The 23,967-nt window shown below is 43.7% G+C and overlaps 1 protein-coding gene across 1 annotated transcript in view; it reads right to left on the bottom strand.

Annotated features, from left to right (window-relative positions):
* LOC143387449 (endothelin-converting enzyme 1-like) overlaps positions 1-23,295 on the bottom strand; it is a 68,224-nt gene extending 44,929 nt beyond the window's left edge. The window contains 1 exon segment of the mRNA XM_076841859.1: positions 23,135-23,295. Coding sequence (XP_076697974.1) covers positions 23,135-23,295 — 161 coding nt within the window.
* Between the last annotated feature and the right edge of the window lie 672 nt (positions 23,296-23,967).

Raw genomic sequence — 23,967 nt, 5'->3', positions numbered from 1 at the left:
TGGTCTGCACTGTTCCTGTCTCATTTTCATGAGAAGCAATGCAAAAACATCTGGAAGCAAATTAAAAAGTCATATCCAAGTGAATGTAACTATTTAGCAGTTCTAAGATAATTGACTTACAGCTGTTCCTCTGCAGATGTAGCCCAGGGCTATCCAGACAGAAAATAAAATGTTGCTTATTTTAAAATATTTTTGAGAAAAAAAAAATAGAAGCAATGGCTGAAACTTTACAGGTTACTGACAAGCTACCACTTTGGGGGATGGTGGTAGGGTTACTTAAAAAAGTTAGATGTGACATCTGATTAGTACAGTTGAGTAACTAATCTGCCATCAAATGGCCATAATGCCATCTGAATTGTCTGCCTTCCATAAATCTCTGTGATAAACCTATAAAACTGACCAGGTACAAATCAGTTGATCCTTCTGCAAATTAGCAAAACACCTTGTCCCAATTCAGACCTCAATCATCAGTCAAGTCAGATAAAAAGAAATACTTACAGGTTTTATAGATGTTTTTTAAACCTCAAAACAATTATGTTAATTATTTCCTTGCATTGGCCCAGAAAACCAGTATAGAACGAGAGCTTGAAATTAAAAATGCTGAAAAACGAAATCTATTAAATACACCATAAACCATTTGTTAATTGTTTTATAAAAGGAAACATAAGGACAGAAATATACTAATTGAAAAAAAACTAAAGAATATTTTTACATCAACATTCTAACTCAATTCAACTAAAATCAGAGAAACACTTAGCCCATTAAGATTGGATAACTGTGGGATAAGTTGAATTCTCAGAACAAATCATCAATGGTTCACTTCCCAGCAATTCATGGAAAGAAAGGCCAGGCTCCCTGCACTCCAGGGAGGCGGCTCCACATGGAATGCCCCTTGCCGTCCATGCTGTCCCAGTTCAAGTCCTGGTTCAACAGTTCACGTCTGAGTGTCTCCCATTGCATTTACCTGTCCCTCAACTAGGGTCAGCAATGGAATCTACATGATAGAACCGTTGGGCTGGAGATACCAATCACAGGTAAAAACTTCTCACAGTCCTGGCACGAATAAGCACCCAAGAAATGGAAGCCCTTGTGGGTACAGGCATGATTCATCTTTTCTGAGGTCCACTTCTACTGTGGCCTGGGGTCACATTCATTTGATGACAAATCAGTTTCCTTCTATTACTAGGTGAATTTAGTCCATTGACAGATATTCACTAAGTCATCAATTTTTCTTGTCTATTTTTATTGTTGCTTTTAGCTTTTGGTTTTTTAAAATACATAATTATATTATATATTATGTATAAATAATATATAGATATTTTAGTTTTTATTTTATTTTAGCAATTGACATGTTTTCTTTGCTCGATGTGCAAATTGCCTCTGGAAATTTTAAAGGTTTAATCTTTTAGTGGTTGATTTAGTAGCCATGCCTTTTATGTAGCATAGTTATTTCTGTATTTTTTTTAGAAACTTTCTTTTAACTTCTTACTACAGACAGTGAAATCGTGATTTCTACTTCCTGTAGCCTCTTCCTTTACCCCCTTCATCATCTCACCTCATTTATTACATTATTCTTACATTCATTTTATATACTTTTTAATTTTAATTGACTGGTTTTTAATTTAATTATGATATATGTATAATGTAGTAATTATACATCTATTTATGGGGTCCAGAGTGACATGTTAGTATCTATATACAATGTACAAGGATCAGATCATGGTAATTGGCAAATCTAAAACTTCACATACCGTTTCTTTGTACCAGGAGCGTTAAAATCCTCTCAAGAAGCTATTTTGAAATAATCAATTAATTGGTGAAAACCACAGGCATCTTTCAGTGCTACAGATCATCAGAAGTGATTCTCCCATTCGACAGCACACCTGCACCCGTTCACCATCCTCGCTCCATCTCTCTCTTCCCCACTCCCTTGCCAGCCTCTGGTAACCACTATTCTACTCTCTACTTCTTCAACCTCAACTTTTTAGCTTCCAAGACCATGCAGTATGTGTCTGTGGAATTTTCTTCGAGTGGTTTCACAGTGCCAGGCCTTACATTTAAGCTTTTGAGCCTTTTCAGTTGATTTTTGTACATGGTAAAAGATAAAGGTCTACTTACTGTCTTCTGTATATGCATATCCCACTTTCCCAGCACCACTTATTAAAGAGGCTTTCCTTCAGTATTTGTCTATTTGAAATGAATGCCTGATTCATTTCACTTAACACACATCCTCCAGTTCTATCCATGTTTCTGGAAACAACATCCTTTTATGGCTGAATAATATTCCACTGAGTATATACCACACTTCTTTATCCATTCACCTGTAGATGGTCACTCAGGTTGATTCCATCTCCTTGGCTGTGATAAACAGTGCCACAATAAGCAGGAGAGCGCAAATATCTCTTAGACGTGCTGACTTCGGTGCCTTCGGCATGCATATCCAGCAGTAAGACCGCTAGGTCATGTGGTTGTTTTTGGAGGAATCTCCATGCTACTTTCCTTAACACCTGCACCAATTTACATTCCTGCCAACAGCGATGAGAACTCCCCTTCTCTGCAAGCTCACCAGCATCTGTTAATGCTCACCTTTTTGAATAACAACCCCTCTAACTGAGGTGAGATAGTATCTCTTTGCAGTTTTGACTTGCATTTCCCTGTTGATTAGTGATGCTGACTGAGCATGTTTCATGTATGGTGCTGGTCATTTATGTCTCTTCTTTGGAGAAATAGCTATTGAGGCCATTCACTCCATTTTTAATTGGGTTATTTGTTTTTTTGTGGGGGTTGTTTGTTGTTTTTGTTTTTGTTTTGCTATTGAGTTACTTGAGATCCTTATATATTCTGGAAATCAATCCTGTTTGGGATGAATAGTTTGCAATTGTTTTCTCCCATTCTGCAGATGAACTCTTCCCTCTTGATGGATCCCTGTACAGAAGATTTTTAGTTTGATATAAACCCATTTGTCAATTTTTGCTTTTGTTGCCTATGCTATTGGGGGTCATAGCCCAAAACATCTCTGCCCAGACTAATGTCCTTAAATATTTCCCCTTCCTTCTAGTGGTGTCACGGTGCCAGGCCTCACATTTAAGCTCTTGAGCCTTTTGGGTTGATTTTTGTATATGGTAAAAGATAGAGGTCTACTTTCTTTCTTCTGTATATGCATATCCCGCTTTCCCAGCACCACTTACTAAAGAGGCTTTCCTTCAATACATACATTCTTGCTGTTTCAAAAATCAGTTGGTTATAAATATGTGAAGCTAGAGGGACTGCATTCCATCCCAGGGGTCTTGGTGTTGAGTCTCAGCTCTGCACTTAGTGGCTGTGGAAGAGGGCGGCTCCTCAGCCTCTGACTTGGGCTTCCGCATCTCTAAAGCAGGGCTTTCCCTCTGGGGATATTGAAGGCTATACGAAGTACTAATTTCAAGACATTCAGTGACATACTAAAGAAAAACTCCCGTGGTAAGCAGAATAGGGGCTACGCCTGGGCCAGGTACCTGTGGTTCCTTCACAGTCCATGACCACAGGTCAAGGCTCTGGGCTCTGGGCCCTTGAACCTCCACTGTAAGAAACAAGAGCAGCACACTGTCATCATTTCGGTAAACACACATTTTTAGTTTTCTGGGGCAGTCCAATTTTAAGCATTTGGTGCTGCTATTTTCATAAAAATCCAAATATCAAAAATTCCAGGGTTTTGGCACCCAAACTGTCTCCTAAGACTGTTGCTTGAAGCCAGATGTAGAACAAAGGCCCTTTATCAGAAAAGATGCAACATTCCCAGACTCAAAAACGACAAGCGCCGCTTTGCCTCCGCAGCCCTGCCCCTACTAGCCCCTCAGAAGGACTTGCTGAGTCACAGTGAGATCTGTGCAGGCAGAAACCAAAAGGAGGCTGAGCTTAGAGACTCAGGAAGGTCGAAGGTCCGGGCAGGCTTTAGGGTCCAGGACTTGGTGGAGGGTCCAGCGTCGGCAGGCACAGGACCTGCAGGGGCAAAGCTGAGAAAATGACTCCAGGTTCTTCCCACCAGATGAGGCATGGTCGCCACTTTGGCCAGGGGGCCCCAGGTACAGCCGGGCCGAGTGTGGGCTGTGCCCAGGCACATGAACTCCAACCGCAGGATAAAACTCTGTTGGTTCCCTATTCTAAAGCTGAGTTCCTGTCGTCAGGAACAGAAGGCACCCAGGAAGCCACAGGCATGGGCTACATTCAAGGCTTACCCTTCATTTCAGGTGAAAAGAGATCAGAGTGCTGGAATTGGGTCCCAACACCAGCATCCAGGTGTTCTGGAGATGTCCCTTAAAGGACCAGAGAGAAGCCATGCTGATACCAGGGTGGAGGGAGAGAGAGGTTCTATTATATCCAGACAGTTCAGGAAAAAGGAACAACGTGAGGCCAAACTGAGCGTTCTCTAACACTCAAGATGGGGGCCACCAAGTGTCCGACATGGCAGCCAGACCATCACAGAGACAACGGGAGGTGTGAATGTGGTGCCACCTTCCATCTCGGGACTCTAAGCACTGGCCCCTCCCTCCCAGCTCTGGTCTGAGCACCAGCTTTCTTACATTCTCAGCTGTAGGCAGGAACCTAGGGATACCTGCCCCGGGCACTTGTTCAGGGTTCCTTTGCTCCTGGGTTGGGTTCTCCCAACCATAACCTTGAAGACTTACAAGGGAGATAGAAACCAGCCCTTCAAAACAGCCAAGGCAGGAAGCTCAGAAATCTCCAGCTAAGGAAGCCCCAGCACCCTGGCAGTTGTGAGACACCTCACTGAGCAGGGGGCGCTACCTCCGAACCCCCTGCCTTAGAGTACAAGCATGGAAAGTGGGTCCTCAGAGGATGCTCTGGGAAGGGAACAGGTGAAGAGCTGCCATTAGACAACCCATCTAACTACCGGGCTACCTCTGCACAGTGACTGCAAGCAATTCAGAGGCAATTGTCAACGTGCTCTCCTGGAGACTCGGAATGTCAATTTCCAATCTGCGGCTTCCAGAGCAGGAGAGCCCACTGATGCTTTCTACATGAGATCAAGCCTCCTCTCAGGACTGAGTATAGATGGTCCTGTGCACACTGGAAGAGTAATCAGAGGGAGAGGACAGCCTTCACTTTCCGCCTGCCTGACTCTCTCCTGAAATTCCTGGAAAATCTATCTTGTGCTGGTGTCCTCTCTGAGCTTATATTATTAAATTAACACAAGTAAAAGTCTACTTGGAAAAAAAGGAAGCTGTAAGCTGAGCTAGGAAGATTCTTTCAAAGTCCTCTGCTTAAAATGAGGGCAGAAGAGGGAGGTGCTTCTGCTACACCTTGGCAGATGCTTTCCAGTAAAAGGTCACAGTCTGCAATATCTTGCACCACAAAAACCAAGTACATGGAGAAAACCAGGTAATAGCCAGACCTTCCAAAAATCCACGCAGCTCCATAATCAGAAGACTCAAAAACAATCAATTATAACAATATTAGCACAGTTTAGACAGGTAGAATGCAGCAATCATGATAGGATTCGGCTTTAGAGAAGCAAACAAACAGCACAGGCAGGTGAGGGAAGGGGCAGAAGGCAGAGTGGAGCTGCTGAGCTGCAGGGACAAGGACAATGCTTACAAAGGATCAGAACACAAGGCAGCACATGGCCACTCTGGGTCAGAGGAACAGGAGGTGAGAGGATCCTGAAGGACCTTGTTCCCTGCAGACTCTGCACTCGCCCAGGCTAGTGCACTCCACGCTCAGGGGCTGGGACTTGATCCCACCAACATTACTGCACACTGGGCCTTCTGGCCGATTCCACCAACCATGAATCAAAACCTTTCCAAATCAGGATTTGTGTTTGTGCTGAACACATACATGTTTCTTATCATTACTCCTTAAAAAATGCAGAATAACAACCATGGAGCCTGCATTTACACTGTATTGGGTATTGCAAGTCATCTAGAGAGGATTTAAAATATATGGGAGGATATGGTGGGTTGCATGCAAACACAGCCGTTATTTAAGGGACTTGAGTAGCTATGGATTTTGGAATCCAAAGAGTGGGGGGCTGGAACCAAACCCCCACAACATCAAACGATAGCTATAGTAGCAAAAATCACACATGAACCAATGCTACTTGTGTGTGTCATGATGACATCATTCCTGCGTCTGCCAATCACATAGAAGAAAGTGTGTCAATGACAGCAGACCCTCCTTCAGGACAGCTCCACTGTCGCTATGGAACCCATATGCATGGCAGCAACTGTCCCAAAGCCCGTGTGAAGCACGTGTGCAGACACTGCATGGACACTGTGCAGGAGGACCCAAGAAAGCAGGATGCACATGATTGGCAAGGGGCTCATCACCTGGCCAGGGGACAGATGAGTACATCTACATGTGCTCCCTGTCAGAAAAGAGAGGAACACAGACAAGCCATCATTCCAGATGTTGTAGCTGGAACACCCCAGCTGCCACCGTGGGAAGCAGCTTTATGGCACTGGCTGGGCAACAAATGGAGGTTTCAAGCTGCTGGGATTCATAATCTACCCCTCCTGGGAAATCCTAGCTGAGTCACTTGAGCACCCTGTCCCTCCTGTTGAGAAATAAATGAAGCCACATATGCTAGGTACTGAGCACAGTGTGGACACCTCTCAGGGCCCTCCTGTCACTGATCAAAGCCTCTGGAAGGTGGGCAGTCAGCAGGAGCTTTCTGTGCCTGGCCAGAGGAGGCACTCTGCAAGGTCCCCTGAGAGTATGAACAAGGCCTCGGAGGGACAAATCTCCTTCTTTACTCCTCTTTGTCCTCACACTACCAGGACAGAGTCAGAGGTGGGACTCGTGCTTTCCTGATGGTGACACTGAGTCTCCAAGGAGGTGGGCATCTCACTAAAGCCACTCAGCTAACTGGAGCCTCCCAGCCTGTGCCTCTGTGTGCTTCAGCCTGGACTGTGGCCACTGTGTGCCCAGAGAGCCCTGAGCCCATGCAGGGCTTCACTCAACATGCTCACGTCCCACGAGCGCTACAGAATATGTATTTAAAATACGACTTCTAATTCTGACACGTTGCTGTTTCTCGCACTTAAAATCCCATTAGCTTGACACGCCTACAAAATACTCATATGTGAGACAAGATGTAGTTATTTTTAAGTTGCATTTGAAACCGTGATGTGTGGGGAGAAGTATTTTTGGATTGACTTTAATTGTGCACCTGCGGCAGCGGAATCACGAAGCTTATGGAGCTGACGGGGAGGTACAAACCCCAGTGGGGGCCCGACCTAGTCTACTTGCTGTGGGGGTTGGAATCGAGCCTGCTGCTGGCCCATCTCCACACTCTGGGGCCAACACCAGGTAGCACAGGTGGTGTCCAGAGGCTGAGGGATGGGTGGCCTCACCCTGGCCATTAAAGCAGCACATTCACACTCTAAGAGCAGGTCTCAAGATGTTCTTGTGAGGGGACATCAGGGCAAAGAATCTACCACTGAAGAGAAAAATCCCCATAAAGACAAATGTGACTTCCATCCACCCTGACGGAGGGCAGGGGAGTGGGCTCTGCTGACTCACTCATGGTGGGGAGCCTGGTTGCTCCCTGCACTCTGTCTCTCATGGGTAAAGGACAAAGGAGGAGGTAAGATGGCCAGGAAGTGAGCACAGGACACATCCACCAGGGGCCTGCTGCACAGCCCAGTGAGGCAGGCCATGAGCACTCTGTCCACGTCAGCCAGTTCTCTGGCCACATTCTCTGTGTGCTTCAGGGAATATTTTGGGGCATCCGGGGAGAGAGGAGCTGAAGACCAGGCCCCTCTCATGGAGGATGGCTCAGATAACACCATAAAGAAACATTCAGAGACAGGTACACACACAGAGACCGAGAGGGCTCGGGCACCCAGGGACTAACTGGGGGTTTGTTCAAAGAACAGCTGGGAGCCACCAGGCGTGTTCAGCAGAGGAACGAGGTAACCCAGCAAATGCTTCAGAATTGTTGTCCCTGCTCAATCAACCCTGTGGACACTCAGGAGGCTCATTTTTCTGATGAGGCAACTGAGGCTCAGAGACATGAGGTAATCATCCCAAGACAAGCTCAAACATAGCATGTCTGACCCCGGCACTCTTGCTGCTATGCTCTGCCCATCTAGCCTGCTGGTTGGCAGTCCTTCCAGGTCAGCACCCCACCTTCTCACTCCAGGCCCTACAAGTTTAGGGTCAACAGGGCCTTGCCATTGATGGCAGACAGCATGAATAAATATAGGCTCCTTTATTTAAAAGATAACTTCATTTGTAGAGAAAGCATCGAAGGCATCAGATGAGCCCCCCTTGTCGATGCACAAAACAGCCCCACGCTCCCATGTGGATCTAACCCCTTGGGTCTGACTCTGGTTCCCCTTTGGAGGCCCCCAGGTGCCTGGGGCACTCAGGGATTGACAGCAGGAACTTCTGGTCAAACTCCTTTCAGAGTTCCTGTGTAAAATACAGGAGTTTTTTGTTGTTGTTGTTTTTATTTTTATTTTATTCATTTTTTTCTGAAGTTTCCAGTTGTATAAAACCAAATGTTTCTTCACAGTTTTTTTTAAAGGAGTATTTCTAAACCAATCTGGATGGGCTCAAGTCTTAGAAAACCCTGAGCCCCTGCACTCCCTGGGAAGGGGCCTCTGGCACAGCACACTTAAAATGACCGCAGGGTTCCACACTGCCACTTAGAAGTCACTAGCCTGAGTGTAGCACGGTTGGAAGGACCTGAGCAAGATGGCACTTGTGCATAAGGCTTTGGAACCTGCATCCGCTTTACAGAGTGGATGGGGAAAAAGAAATGAAATGTGGAACAGGAGAAAGCAACACAGGGCAGGACAGATCAGACGTTTCATTGAGAAGAACTGACCAGCGGGAGCCAGGGTCGGGGAACGGCACCCGAGAGAGGTGGGCAAAATCGTGTCCCCCAAGAGACCCATGTCCCGTGCACATGTCAGGCTACATGGCAAGGAGGAATGGAGACTACAGATAGGATCTGGGTTGCAGAAGGGGAGGGAGAGGGTCCTGGAGCATCTGGACAGGCCCAGCATAATCGACAAGGTCCTCAAAAGTGAATAGAAGAGAGAAGCAGAGAGACAGCTGCTCCCAAGGACTCGGCCCGCCCTGCAGGCTCCCAAGAAAGAAAGGCCGCAAATCAGGAGCAGGTCGGCCTCGGGGTGCTGGGACAGGGAAGGAAACACATGCTCCGAAGCCTCCAGAAGGAACCAGCCCACCCACACCTTGACCTCACCCAGTGAGACCTCCAACTGCCACACTGTGAGGGAATACATGTGGGCTGACTTAAGAGGCCAAAAGAGTTGTTGGAGCAGGGACAGCAGGGATCAGCGGGGATTTCTACTGTGAGAGGCAAAGAGGTTCCATGCAGAGAAACCCACCTGAGGAAAGGTGTGGAGTCAAGAACCATGTGGTGTGTAGAGTGTGTGGAGCCATCACTTGAGAGGGACACTTGACAGTATGGAGGGCCAAGGTCACAGTGGCCCTGGAGCCTCAGGGAAGAAAGAAAGGCGGGATGCACCCAGCCCCAGAAAGCACTAAGGATTCGACCTTGAGGGACCTTTGAGGTCACTGAACAGCCTGGAGGAGGTGGGCACAGTGGAGATGAGAAGAGAATAAGATTGGCAGGGAGCCAAGGAGGAGCAGGGCCACCACCTCTCTGTCCCACGCCTCAGCCACAAGCAGGTCCCTAGGCCTGTTTCGCTTTGCTCCAGCTCCTCCCAGACAGAGGGCCTGTGGAGGGACAAGCTCAAGAGGGAGGCAGACCCACCTGGTCTAGGTGCCAGGGACCTTACTTCTACCAAAGGCCATCTTTGAAGAAGACACGCCCTCTCTGCATCTCAGCGTGCTCTCTGCACAGTGAGATTTTCGCAGCGATGCCACATTTGTCGTGAGAGCCCGGACCAACAGATTTTAAATGCCATGCATGGCATCCAACCCGAGCTCAGTGAACCCTGGCCGCATCTGTACCTGGATGTTGAGTCTCCCTCGATGCGCTCCCAGGCCATAGCGCTTCACCGTGGAGGCATGGAGCTGGAAGTCTGTGATCTTTAGGGTCTCCTGACCAAGAGGCGGGCAACCTGGAAGAGCAAGGCGCATTATAAACAAGGCCAGCTGCTGCAAGAAACCTTCCTGGTTTTCTAAAGGTGGTCATGTGCTTTTCCTTTCCCTCTGAGCCCTGGCCTCCGGCACACGTGTTTCTAGACAGATAGGGTCACCGTGACTGTCAGTGCTCTCGTCTCTTGCTGCCACCTGCTTTCTGGTGCTTCGGCCCTGGTATTCCTTCTCTGTAGCTGTCCCTGCTGCTGTCTGAGCCTGTTCCCAATTAAGGGCCCTTCCACAAGGTGACTCAGTCAGGCAGCAGCACTGGGTAACAATTTCAGAAGGATCCCATGGTTGAGCTCTGCAAATTAATCAGAAGTTGTTGATTTTGCTTCAGTAACTCTGGCCTCCGCATTGTGCATGCTAATGAAGAGGACGCCAAAATAGAAAGACTCTATTGTTGTCTGCTCTGACAACTTTGAAAACAGCTACTAGTTCACTTTGCCCCTGGAATAAAATGCCAGTGCTTAGGCAGACCCTGGGGATTCCAAATTCAGCCCATCATCCCTACACATGGGAGTACTAACAGCAGCCGGGGCTGAGCCATAGGCCTCCCCCATTGGAGCTGTCATTCTTACCTATAGAGCACTGGGTGGCCGTCATCTTGCCAGGCTCTCCAGCCCCCTGAGACCAGCAGGTCTTTTCCAATGGGACTCCTCCTGGATATACAGATGCCCCACATCCTCTGGACTGCCCTGAGATCCCAGGGCACTTCCTGCCCAGTTGTGACACACACAACTGCTTGCACCTGGTGTGCTCACCTGCAGACCTGCCACTGTGCTGGAATCCAAGTCTCCAGTGGCACCTTCACCTTAGCACCTGACTTGGCGAAGCCCACAAAACTCCCAACTAGGAGTGAACCAACCCATCCCTACCAGAAGTTAGACAGCTCCAAACGTAATAGGGTAAATGCAAATAGTCATGTGGGTCACCACTGAGAAGGTGTCCCAGGATCCCAGGGCCCCCAGGAGATGTGGGGCACCTGAACATCCCGGATGACTCCCCTCAGGGAAAAGCCTGCTGGTCCCAGGGGGCTGCAGGACTGGCAAGCGGACAGCCAGCAGGCCTTCTGTAGGCACTTGACGGCCAGGACCCAAGACACCACCAGGCCTTCCTTGAGTTCTCAGAAAAGGAAACCAAGGCCCTGAGAGCTGAGGCTGGTCACCAGAGACAAGCCTGCTGGCCTCAGAGCTCCGGCTGACACATGATGCCACTCGGCTCCCTGGCCCTGCTGACACCCACTGGGAGGAGGCATCCTGGACCAGGAACTGTTCATTTGCCATCTGCACTGTGCGTGGGAGGCAGAGGCACAGGGTCCTGCCATGATGAGGAGCAGGAGCTCGCAGGTGAGGTGTGGCTGTCCACCTACTGGGCACTGCAAGAAGACAGGGAAGCTTCCGGTGAGCACTAGTGCTCTAAAGAGGTTCTCTGAAAGTATCCTGCAGCAAGGGGGGGATGGAATGGGGGAGATGTGAGTGGGGCAACACGTGAACGGGGGTCCTGCCATGTGCCTGGAGAGAGGCATATAGGAAGTAAAGGGGCCACGGGATGGGGCCACACAGCAAATGGGAGCCATGCAGTGAGCCAGAGAGAGGCTGTGCAATAAGGGATGACCATGCAGCAAGTACCCAGAACCACCAGAGGCTGATATGCACTACCAGGAGGGGCACAAACTTCAGGTGAGAGCTGGTGGAAGGAAGTGGGTCCTTGGAGGCATGTCCTTGGGGATTATGTCTGACCCCTGATTCTTCCTCCCTCTTTTTCTTCCAAGCAGCCAGGAGGAAAGCCTCTTCCACACACCCTCCCACCCAGATGCCCTGCCTTGCCTCAGGCCCAGACACAGCAAAGCCAAAGATGGGCTGCACTCTGGACCCCAGGCCCCAGACACAGTGGGTGACAGCTGCTAACAGCACAGCTGCAAAGCCTGCTTCTCTGGAGCAAGAGCAGCCTCGCCAAATCCACAGCAAGGATGAATGGCTCCAAGGACACCTCCATGTCTCAGAACCAGAAATCCAGGAGGACAGGGGAGACCAACGGCATCCCCAGCTGGTCCTCCTGTGACTCCTGGAGAGGACAAAGTGCAGTCATCAAACCAACAAGACTCCTCGTTGGCAGTTCCTGCATCGAAGGCTTGAAAACAAATGAATTGGAATCTGGGCTCCATTACCAACAAACTACCCGTCCACAATCAAGACAATTAAGGGCATTTTAAACATATGAGTACTCGGAAAATGACCCTCCCATCATAAGCATAGACCTTCCTGAGATAGTGTGCTGGGATAACGTGCCAGGGACAAGAAGATAAACCCTGGGGACAGCAAGAAGTGAGGACCCTGCCAGCCAAAGGACTCCAAACACAACACAGAATTGGAACAAGAACTTAGAATTCCTTTAGTTTAAATTCTCAAAGAAACATCTGTCCTTGGCCAAGGACATGCCAATCACAACACTGCCTTTCAACAAGGAGGCCTTTCCTTCAACCTTCAGGACACAAAGCGGAGGAAGACAGGTGCATTAATGATCAAGCAGAATGAAGGAGGAAAAAAGGGGTTTCAAAGCAATTTAAACATCTATAAGCAGAAAGCAAAAGACAAATCTTGGATGAACTATAACATATTTCTATTATTATGTCAAGCCATGAGAGAATTGTTGTGCTTAAAGAATGCTTGAAATAAATGGGAGTCTCATTCACAGCAATTCAGCCCTCGTCAGTGTTCTGCTAAGCTCCCAGCCAGGCTGAGGGAGAGCCCCTTCCCTGGCACCAGGACCCGGCTCCCCAGCGGATCTGGGCCAGCAGTGCCATCCACTTCCTCAGGCAAGCTCCCCCACCATCTAGAAAAACAAGAAGTCATGTATTTTACCATCAAATTACGTTTCCATTGCTTCTAGGAAGAAAAAGGCTCTAATCCTGAGAAGCATGTGGGTGAGCAGAAAGGTGTGAACAAACATTTCAGGAATATATTATTTAAGATCTGAGATGTGTCACAATTTGGAGAAAGGAGAGTGACAGTCATCAAGGATGAACATACTTTCTCTTAAAGCAAGCGGGGCTGTCTCCCAACACCTCTATTGAGTAGGGTGCCTGCTGTCTCCCAGCCCTGGGCTCTGTTCCTTGGGAGGTGAAGATGGGCCCCTGCCTCACCCCACCCTGTTCACCCCATGCTTCATTAGGTCTGTCCCTTGCTAGCACCCTCTGCACTGCAGACACTTTGCAGTGGTCCCTACTACCACCTAAATCACCCCATGGGTACATCAGCCCTTGAGCCAACTGCGTGTGTGCATCATCTTTAATACCAAAGAGGTCTTTGTGACCCATAAGCTACAGGGCACAGTCAGAACATGGCATGTGAGTCCTGAATCAGGGGCACCAGTCCCAACACTCCACTCCCAATATCCCAACTCTGCTAGGGTATACACAGGTTGGAGGGAAAGCTATTATATGAAGGTTGAGTCATAAGAAATAGCTGAAAGGGTAGTGATTTGGAGGCCATTAGGAATGTGCAAACAACCTCCAGGCCCTCTGGAAGTTTCTTCACTAATTCATAAGAATAAATCTTCATAATTACCATAAGACATGGGCATATCATTCCATTCCCCACAGGAACAAATGGAAACTCAGGGAGACTAAACTGAGCTTAGCAGCTACTAAGTGTCTGAGTTAGAACCTGAAAATCAAGTGCAACGCGGATCCCATATAGCCTTATGCCTTCTGTTTGACTTGAAAACTCCAAACTATACTACAAATGCTAATTGCTTGTTGTTGTTGGGTCACACCAGGAAAAGCGCACTGGAGCTAAGACAATTGTCACCAAATTGGCAGAGGGGACCTCAGGGTCCTTGTCCTTGTGGCCTGCGGTGGCTGCCTGCTGGAAATGGAACTGGAAATTTCTAGGGGCAAGGGACAGGCGCCTAGTTATAATTCCCAGCCCTCCTGAACTTTTTGCTTCCATTGTTGCCTATAAGTGGAAGAACTGTGATTTATGGAATGCCTTCCTTCCCCTTTCTGAACTTGACATTCCCTTTGACAAATGAGGTGCACGAAGGCAGCTTCCTGGTGCGTGGGATGTCCTTTGAGTGGCTCCTGCCCGACAGACACCACTGACTCCAGCAGGGCATAGGCCTCTCAGGGTGTTGGGAAATCTCTGAGCTGGTCTTTGTTTAATGTTAATGGAAACACAGGAATGTAAAAGGAAATTTTATCACCAGAAGGTGACTTAGGAAAAGTCCTCAAGATGTTGGGGGAGGCAAGAAATACTTAAATAAAGAAAAAGCACTAATCATAAAACCTTTATGATTTTTTAAATTTAAAATTCACATTTTAAATTTAAGAACATCTTTTATTTAAAAGATGCCATTGCTGGAGCGATAAGATAAGCCGAGGAGTGGGAGAAGATACTTGCAATGCACATATCCAACAAGGAACTCATATCTGCAGCATTTTTAGGGAAAGCAAATAAACAGAAAACCCTCCTATAAATGAGTAAATGAGCAAAAGACTTGGATGAGTAGTCACAAAAGAAGTCAGCCTGATGGCAAGTCATCAAGAAAATACCAATTAAGACCACTGTGGCATAGCAGTACACAGCTCTAGTACACAGCTCTCAGTACAAATAAAATCTTAAAAACTGATAATGCCAAAGGTGGGCCTCTAAAGAAAAGAAGCAACTGGATTCTCATTCACTGCTGGTAGGAGTGTTAACTGGTCTAATCAATCAGAAAAAAATTTCTAGCAATACTAACTAAAGGTAATACTCACACCCTAGGACCCAGCAATTCCACTGAATGCATTCACACATGCACCTGAAGGCGGGCACAAGAATGACCCTGACCTCATCACGTGTAATAGCCCGACACTGAAAACAACCCCAATGTCCATCAATATGAAAATGAATGACAAGGTCAGTCTTGCAAGAGAATACTGTAAATCAATGCGCCACAGTAGGGCGAATCTCCAAAACACAAAGCTGAGCAAAAGCAGTCTGGTTCAAGAGTTTATGATGAAAACTGCCAAGTTCACCCAGGCAGGTCATCTCTAATTGTGGGGATCTCTGAGGAGAAGCTGGGGAGTGCCAAGCTGGGGCAGCGGGAGACCCCAGAGGTATTGCTGGTTCCTCCTCCTTCTAAGCCATAGTTTAATGGCTCATTCACACAGTGTGCAAGTGGAGTCTACGACAATTCATTTCTATGACGATTCCTTATGATTTCTATAATCTTCTGTATACATGTTACACTTCAACAAATTTTAAAAAGGCCTCAGCTTTTCCTAACTCAAACACCATACTGATTACAGACTAAACCCATTTTTCCAATTCAGAAGGCATAAAAGAGAATTATGTTGAATGTTAAAAAAAGGCTATTTCAAAAGTTACATACTTATGATTCCATATATCTAATTGTCTAAGAACAAAAAAATTATAGAGAAGAAAACAGATAAGTGGTTGCAGGAGTTAGGAACAGGGTGAGGGACATGCGGCTACCAAGCAGCAGCACAAGGGTGCTTTGGTGGGACAGTGGTCTTTCCACAAACCTGCACAGGACTGCACTCAGGCACACCGGCACACGCACAGCTGATGAAGTCAGATCATGCTCCATGGCTTGTACCAACACCAATGTCTCAATTGTGTTATTGTACCACAGTTGTGCAAAATGTCAGTGCTAAAGGGGGAGAGTGAAGGCTGTACGCGATTCTTCTCCCCAAAATCTTTTTGCAAATTCCCGTGGTTCTGTAATTATTTCAGGAGGACAAAAATTTGCATTTTTTAAAGAGAATTTAAAAGGAAAAACTCTCTTACACTATGTTCAAGACTATTTAATATATCTCATAAAACCACTGGTTGTTCACAGACTTTGGGGAATTCTCATTTAAAATTTTGCAACCTCCCCCAAACTTGCCCAAAAACACATGAAAAAATAAAATAGGAAAGTCTCCCGACAGGGCTTCAACCTAATGCCAGATGTGCATTCACATGACAATCTGTCATAAAAATTTAGAAACAAAAAAGGAAGCTTAAAAAAAAGAAATCAGCCAGGCACAGTGGCGCACACCTGTAATCCCAAAGGCTGGGGCAGTGAAGACAAAAGGATTGGGAGTTCAAAGCCAGCCTCAGCAACAGAAAGGCGCTAAGCAACTTAGTGAGATCCTGTCTTTAAATAAAATACAAAATCGGTCAGGGGATGTGGCTCAGTGGTGCCCCTAAATTCAATCCCTGTTACCCACCCCCCAAATATCTAAAATAAAACAATGATGTCAAGCAATCTAAGTAAATTTTCAAGAATGAGTGAAATAATTATTATTATTTTTAAAAGGAGTATTATCTTTAAGGACAGACTACAAAGATTAAGGTGAAATCCTAAAAGTGACGAGAAGAACTCTGCTTTCAATATGGTCCAGAAAGCTCCTACAAATAGCTTCAATAAATCCTGGAGGGCAGGGAGGGGGGAGAGGGAGGGAAGGAGGAAAGGAGGGAGGGAGGGAGGAACACAGTTAATCCTCAGTATATATGGGGTACCAGGATGAGTGAGTTGCTCTTTTTAATAGGTCTTAGAGACCAGAACAGGTGAGTTTCCCATTCCAAAAGCTTTGTCCAGCAGGCAAGCATCCATAACCTCAAGCTATTACACTTACAACAGGAAACCCATTATCTTCCTGGCCTGAAGAAAAAGAGGACCCAGCCAGGACAGCCACAATCACCAAAAAGTCAGGACAGAATTCCAAAAGGAAAAAGACACCCCCACCAAAAAAAAGCCAAATTTCTGGTATATATTTTCCCCAGTCTTTAAGCCCACATTAAAGGACAGGCCCAAGCCAGTTTGCAGCTGAGGACAGACAGACAGACAGAGATCTGAGCAGGTGCTATCCTCAGCCAAGTTAGAATTTGAGTTTAACAAAATTAAAGGCTCACTAAAACAAAGAAATAAAAAAAACCCTTGAAAACAACCTTTGAAAGAAACCAAAATTTCCACAAATAACACTGATAATATGTAAAATTCCTTGGTAAAAAATGTGATTCAATCTCAAGGGAAAAGATAGTCAACAGAGGGTAAGTTCAAAATGATAGGTTAAGATTTTTAAACAAGGACATAAAAACAGATACTATAAATGTGCTCAATGAGGAAAGGACACAGGAAGGTAATGAATGAAAAGAACAGTAATCTAAAAGAAAACAAAAACATTTTTTAAACAGCAAATTAAATATCTAAAATAAAATTTCCTAGAAGAGACACAACAGGGAAAAGAATAAGTGAATTTGATGACAGATAAACAGAAATTATTCAACTGAAGAAAAGATTAAAATAACCAGGGCTTCAGAGACCTAAGGGGAAGATATTAAAAAGCTAGCCATAGATAGTAATGACAGAACAGAGAAAACAGAGTAGGAAAAATATTTTCATAATGACCCCCCAGAAAATTTACAAATGTGACAAACTTGCCCATTAAAGACTCTACTCAGTCCAACTCATACAGGTCAAATACAAAGAAAACCAAACACAGGCATATCATAATCAAATTGCTGACAACCAAAATTAAAGAGAAAACTCAAAAATTACTAGGAAGGGATATATTTCATAGAGAGGAACAATTCAAATTACTGTAGACTTGTTTTCAGAAACTGTGGATGCTAACAGATGTGGCAAAACCATCCTTAAAGTGCTTGGAGATCGGGTTGGGCATGGACAGAAGAACAGGGAGAGCAAAAGTATCCTTCAAGAATAAAGGTGAAATAATGACAATTTCAAGTAAAAGAATACTTAAGAATTCATTCCCAACTAACTTCAGTACAAAAAACACTAAAAGAAGTTCTTCAGGCTGTCAGAAAATGTTATCGGAGGGAAACCTGGATCTTGAGTAAGGAAAAAAAAAAGCATCAATAAGTAAAAAGACTTTCTCCTTTTAATGTCTTTAAAACACAGCTGTTTAAAGGGAAAATAACATTATCTCATAGGAGTCACAATGCTTTTAAATATAATACACAAGGCAATAACAGCATAGAGATGAGCAACTGGACCCATAAGGTAAACAGACACGTAGGTCAAAAGATTTCTGCATTTTATGTGAAGTTGTACAATATTAACTCTCAATAGTCTATGAAAAGTTAATGATGTATTTTAAAATCTAAAGAAGCTAACCAAAACAAAAGACAGAGGCATTGTTAAAAAGTCAGTAAAAAACCTAAAATGGAGTCCAAAGAAAATCCAAATGTCAGAAAAAGGATGGAAATATAGTCAAACAAAATACACTTACATGAAACAAACAAAAAACAAATAAATTAGAAAGACCTAAATCCAGTCACACAAATAAAATATTCCATTTTTATCTAGAAGGAAGACAGAAAAGCAATCAAACATATTCCTCCTTTCAGTAAGAGTACACCTCATTGCTCTGTGAGCTCATAAAGTTCTTGCTGCTGTTCTTCTTGAACAAGGCAATTATATTTGGGTTTGGTGGTTAGAAAAAAAGGTGAAAATATTACAATTGCACTTACACATTAAACAAAAAAAGATACAATGCTATACCAGTGTGAAAACTGCATACAAAGGGTTTTTGTTTGTTTGTTTGTTTTTATAATACCCATTACGACCATAAGTCAGTACCAATAAAGCAGTTTCTGTATAACTATCAAGTACATTTTAGTGAATTTTTGCTGATTACCTAACACAATTTGCTATTTAAAAACAGCTATGTGAGCAATCTCTATTCTTAACTTAATTCCACAAACAATTCTATTCATTTCCCGTAATGAGGCCCATGTACTCCCTGTGTTCAAGTCTTAGACCATTAATTCCTATAATGGCAACACACTCTGCCTCTCCAGAGAAACTCTGTAAAAATATTCCTTTCATATTTTTCCTACATTTAAAAAAATTTCTTCCTTATATACACTTTGAATTACTAATCATTTATTTCTGGATTCATAAAATAAAATTCTACATTCACCATTTCCATTTTTGACCATTTACATACTGGTTAATTAATTTTCTGCTACCCAGCCTCTTCCTAGATTATACCAGCAAAACCCAGTGTCAGACACAAAGCACATTCTCAGTGGATATTTGTCCACAGGATAAATATTTCCGGTTACCAAAAGCATCATATATATATATATATATATATATATATATATATATATATATATATATTATATATATATATATATATATATATATAAAATAAAGGCTATGCTCTTGTTCTTCATTTCTTACGTTTCTATAGCAGAGGTCAGCAAACTTTTGCTGTAAAGGACCACACAGCAAATATTTTAGGCAATCAGAATTCAATTGCTCTCCATACCAACTCCTCAATTCTACTACTATACCACAAAAGCAACCATAGACAATATGTAAACAAGTAGGAGTGGCAGTGTTCAATAAGTTTTATTTATGAAAATAGACAATGAACCATGGGCTATATTTCCCCCATCCCTGCACTAAGACATCAAACCTTATGAACCACTTGGCCTCCCTCAGATTTAAACTTTGGGTCTCTCTTTTATATACTTTCACTTCTGTTTCCAAAAAAAACCTTAAAAACTGAAAGCACCTGCCTTTCATTATGTGCTCTGATTTTATGTTGTAACCCCTGAATGGCTCGTTTAGTTTTGTGATTTTGTCCTCTATGGATAATAAATTTCCAAATGCACATTCCCAGTTTTAAATTCAATTCTGCATTTTGGATCCTGAGCCTCCAAATTTCTACTGAAAGCATTTATTTTTAGTAATTTGCCATCACTTAAAATACACAATATCTAAAGCCAAATTCATCAAATAACTTTCATTTATTCCTCCTATGCCTATGGACAATATCAATCCTTATTAATATTTCTAACACCACAAGTAGTACTATAATCATCCAAGTCAACCAGATTTGTAAACTAGCAGCATCTTTGATTCCCCTTTGCTTCTTTCTCCACCATCCTTATAATTATTTTTTTTTCTTATATCTCCTGAGTTACTTTTTACATTGGGCTTTTGTGACATATCTATTTAACTCCTGAGCAAGAGTCACTCTTAATCATCCTAAAACACAATTCCATAATACATCACCTGCTTATAATGTAATCTTCCTAAAATACTTCTCCAAAAACCCATTACTCCCAGATTTAAGAGGTAAATGAGCATTTTCAGTACTTCACTGTCAACAGAATCTCAAATTCTTCAATCTGAAAAGGAATGTTTATTCTAATCTGTTCCACAAGTGTTTATTGTAAACAGTGTTTCTAACCCTAAAAAAAAGTATATTAATTTTCTTACAATGGCACATGTTAGTGTCATCATCTAGCGAGGATTATAGGCACTAGGGTCAGAGATGCACAAGAATCACAGACCTTGCATTCAAGGAGTGAACTCTGGTGCCTTACCATTCAAACACTCTTGGTTACATCCAACTGTAATCACAAGGCAGATTAATACTCCTACATGGTTTCAGTCATAAATATTTTATGGTTCTTTAGTGTTTCTACCTTTTGTCCATTTAATCAAATCTCATTAATACAATGCTCACCTTCAATTCCATATTTTTTGTACAACTTGCTCAGCTTCCCTAACCTTACTAACTTCACCTTAATACTAGTATTGTATTTATAAATCTGTGTCATATGGAATGGAAGTTACATTGTTTCTTGAATCAACACCAAATAATATGTCGCCTCAAATTAAGAATACAGACCACACTTTCAGCTCTTAAACTGTTATCACCTATAATACTGAACGCATAAAAGCAGCAATAAAAAAGTTTTTATGTACACAATGACACTGCTACTCAATATAAAAACTTGTTTCCTAGTAGCAGATTTAAACTTTTACTTAACCTACTTACATTCATTCCAGTCCTGATAAACAGCATGATTTTGCAAGGCAGCCTTTATAAAGGAAACAACTGATGACCAAGAATCAGAACAAAAATAAACAAACCAAAAGGGACTCAGCTGAACCCCTGACATTAGCACAGTGCTCTATGGAATAAATTAAAGCACTCATGCATATGTATTATTGTAACTTGTAAGCAAAAATTGCTGCTGTGAACAGATTTCTAAATTTTGAACTTAGTCTAAACCTTAAAAAAAGTAAAGTATTTTAAGAATGTTCACACTTTAGAAGTCAATAATTTTATCAATAAGCTATCCCAAAATTCATTTTATTTTAGAATAAGTTAAAATTAGTTGGAAAATTTGGCCATTATCTATGTAAATAAAGCCTCAATAATAAATTTACCAAACTATTAATCAAAGCAGAAACTAAACTCTGCAGAAATTAACAGAAAGCAAAACTTTACAACAGATTTTCTACATTTACAACATGAAATTAAAAATTACTAGATACATGGAGAAATAAAAATATAACCGTTAGGAATAAAGCATGCCATACAAACATACAGAGATGACACCAATGTTGACATAAGAAGAAAAGAATTTTAAAAGAGTTATAAATATTCAAACACTATAAGCAAAATATGGTTAAATAATAAATGAACAGAAACTCACTGTACAGCAAACTATTTAAAAATGGGATTCTAGAATCAAAAAATACAATACTTGAAAATTTCACTGAGTAAGCTTAACAATGGACTAGAACAGAAAATATGATAAGTGAAACTGAACACATCTCAATAAAAAGTTTTCAGTAGGAAAGAAGAAAATACTGCAAAACATGAATAGACCATCAGCTAAAAGGTCCAAAACATGGAGTATCAGAAGTAGATGGGAGTGAATAAACTGTCAAAACTTTCTCCAAAATCAGTGAAAAACATCAACTTGCAGATCTAATTTGCTGAACAATCTCTATGCGGAACCATAAAGCAAATCTCACCAATTTGCACAATTGTCAAAATGCTAAACTACTTGTGTAAAGAAAGAAATTCTAAATTTCATCAGAAAGAAAAAAGACAATTTACAGTAAGGGGAAAATGATACCAAGAAACACTACTTCTCATCAGAAATAACGAAGGCTAGAAGGTAATAGGATGACAGACACCCTTAAAGGGAGAGGAGGAAAAACAAAAGTCATCTCAGAATCACAGACCATAAATGTAAACTGCAACATATACCAACTGAAGATTTTAGACTGAAGGAAAATGATATGAGATGAAATTTGGATTCACACAAAGAAAAGAAAAATACGAACAGCAAATATGTGAGTAAGGATAAAAGACTATTTCCTTTCATCTTTAAAATGCATGTGATTGTTTAAATTGAAAATCATAAAATCCTTTTGAAACCTCTATGGTATTTTTAGGACAAAGAACATAAAAGAGTTAATGGAACAATACCTGTTTAGATACTTAATTTTATAATAATGACATAATATAAACACCGAGTACACTGTGATAAGAGTATATATTATAATCCCTATCAAAATCCCTGAAAATAAAGCAAGTATAACTAAAAATCCATTAGAAGGATTAAACCTGAATACAAAAACTATTTGATTAATCAAAAAGAACAGAGGTACCAAAATATTACTATGATGGAACTAAATATAACACACCAATGAGTACAAAATGATAGACTGTAGAGCAACTAGAACTCTCATATATTTGGAAAATTCTTTGGCACGTTTTCAGGAAGTTAAACATACTTCTACAATATGACCTAGAAATTCTACTCACAGTATTTACCCAGAAGAAATGAACACAAACAGAATTACACAGAACTATTTATAGAGCTTTATTCAAAATAGTCAAATCCATAAAATAATCTTAATGCCTAGACACACCTAAATGGATAAATAAATGGTTTATCAGCACAATGCAATACTACCATTTAGCTACAAAAAGAAAAACTACTAACAAACACAACTTAGTGGGTCTTTTCAATAAAAGAAACCAGACACAAAAGATATCCTGTATCATTCTACTTTTATAACATTGTAGAAGTGGCAAAACCAATCTAAATATGATTTAGATAGCAAAAACATCAAATCAGTGGTTGCTTGGGATGGGTAGGAACTGGCCGAAAGGGACATGAAAGATTTTTCTTTTTTAATATTTTTCAGTTGTTGATAGACCTATATTTATTTATATGTGCCTGGGCTTTTTCACCCCAGCGATGGAGGATCCTCTTACCAGATGGAGTTCTTGACCTTGTGTTGCAGCGCGTTGGCCTCTGTCCCTGGCAGCCTGGGCACAAGGGCTGGCAGAGCCACCCCCGAGTTGGGGGCGCTGGGGGGAAGCTGCTGATGGGCATCAGGCTGCTGTGGTGGCGGCTGTTGTTGTTCCTCTGCCATCGCTGCTGTAGGGGTGGGGGAGAGGAAAGGAGGGAAGATGGCGGCTCGGGGAAGGGTGAGGGAAGAGAGGGGGAGGGGAGGACGAAAGGGGGTGGAGGGGGTGGAGGGGTGGAGGGGGTGGAGGGGTGGAGGGGGAGGGGGAGGGGTGGAGGGGGGAGGGGTGGAGGGGGAGGGGGAGGGGTGGAGGGGGGTGGAGGGGGAGGGGGGAGGGGTGGGGGAGAGGAAAGGAGGGAAGATGGCGGCCCAGGGAAGGGTGAGGGAAGAGAGGGGGAGGGGAGGACGAAGGGGGGGAGGGGTGGAGGAGGAGGAGGAGGAAGGAAGCTGGATAAGCTAGGCCTATACCCCAGGGCTCCAGTAAGTCGCTTTCGCCTGCCGCCTGGGCGACATCACCGGGGAGACCGAGTGGCTCCTCACGGCCGGGCGCTTCACCGCGGCAGAGGCATGGCGGCGCCCCTCAGCCCCCCGCCGCCTCCTCCCGTCAGCGCCCGGGGCTGGGGGGTGAGGAGGGGGACGTCTGAAGACGAGGTGTTGGGGCAGGCTCACCCAGATCCGAGGAGAACGGCCGCTTGGAGACTTGGCGGCCCGGCCTTCCTTCCTTGTCCCCGGGGCTTTCTATTCCGAGGTCCCCACGCTGCTGCAGCCCCAGGCTCCGCTCCACGCCACTCCCCACGC

The sequence above is a fragment of the Callospermophilus lateralis genome, unplaced genomic scaffold, assembly GCF_048772815.1.
Source record: "Callospermophilus lateralis isolate mCalLat2 unplaced genomic scaffold, mCalLat2.hap1 Scaffold_286, whole genome shotgun sequence".
In the NCBI taxonomy this organism is placed as follows: Eukaryota; Metazoa; Chordata; class Mammalia; order Rodentia; family Sciuridae; genus Callospermophilus; species Callospermophilus lateralis.
This window is presented reverse-complemented; position numbering and strand designations above follow the sequence as displayed.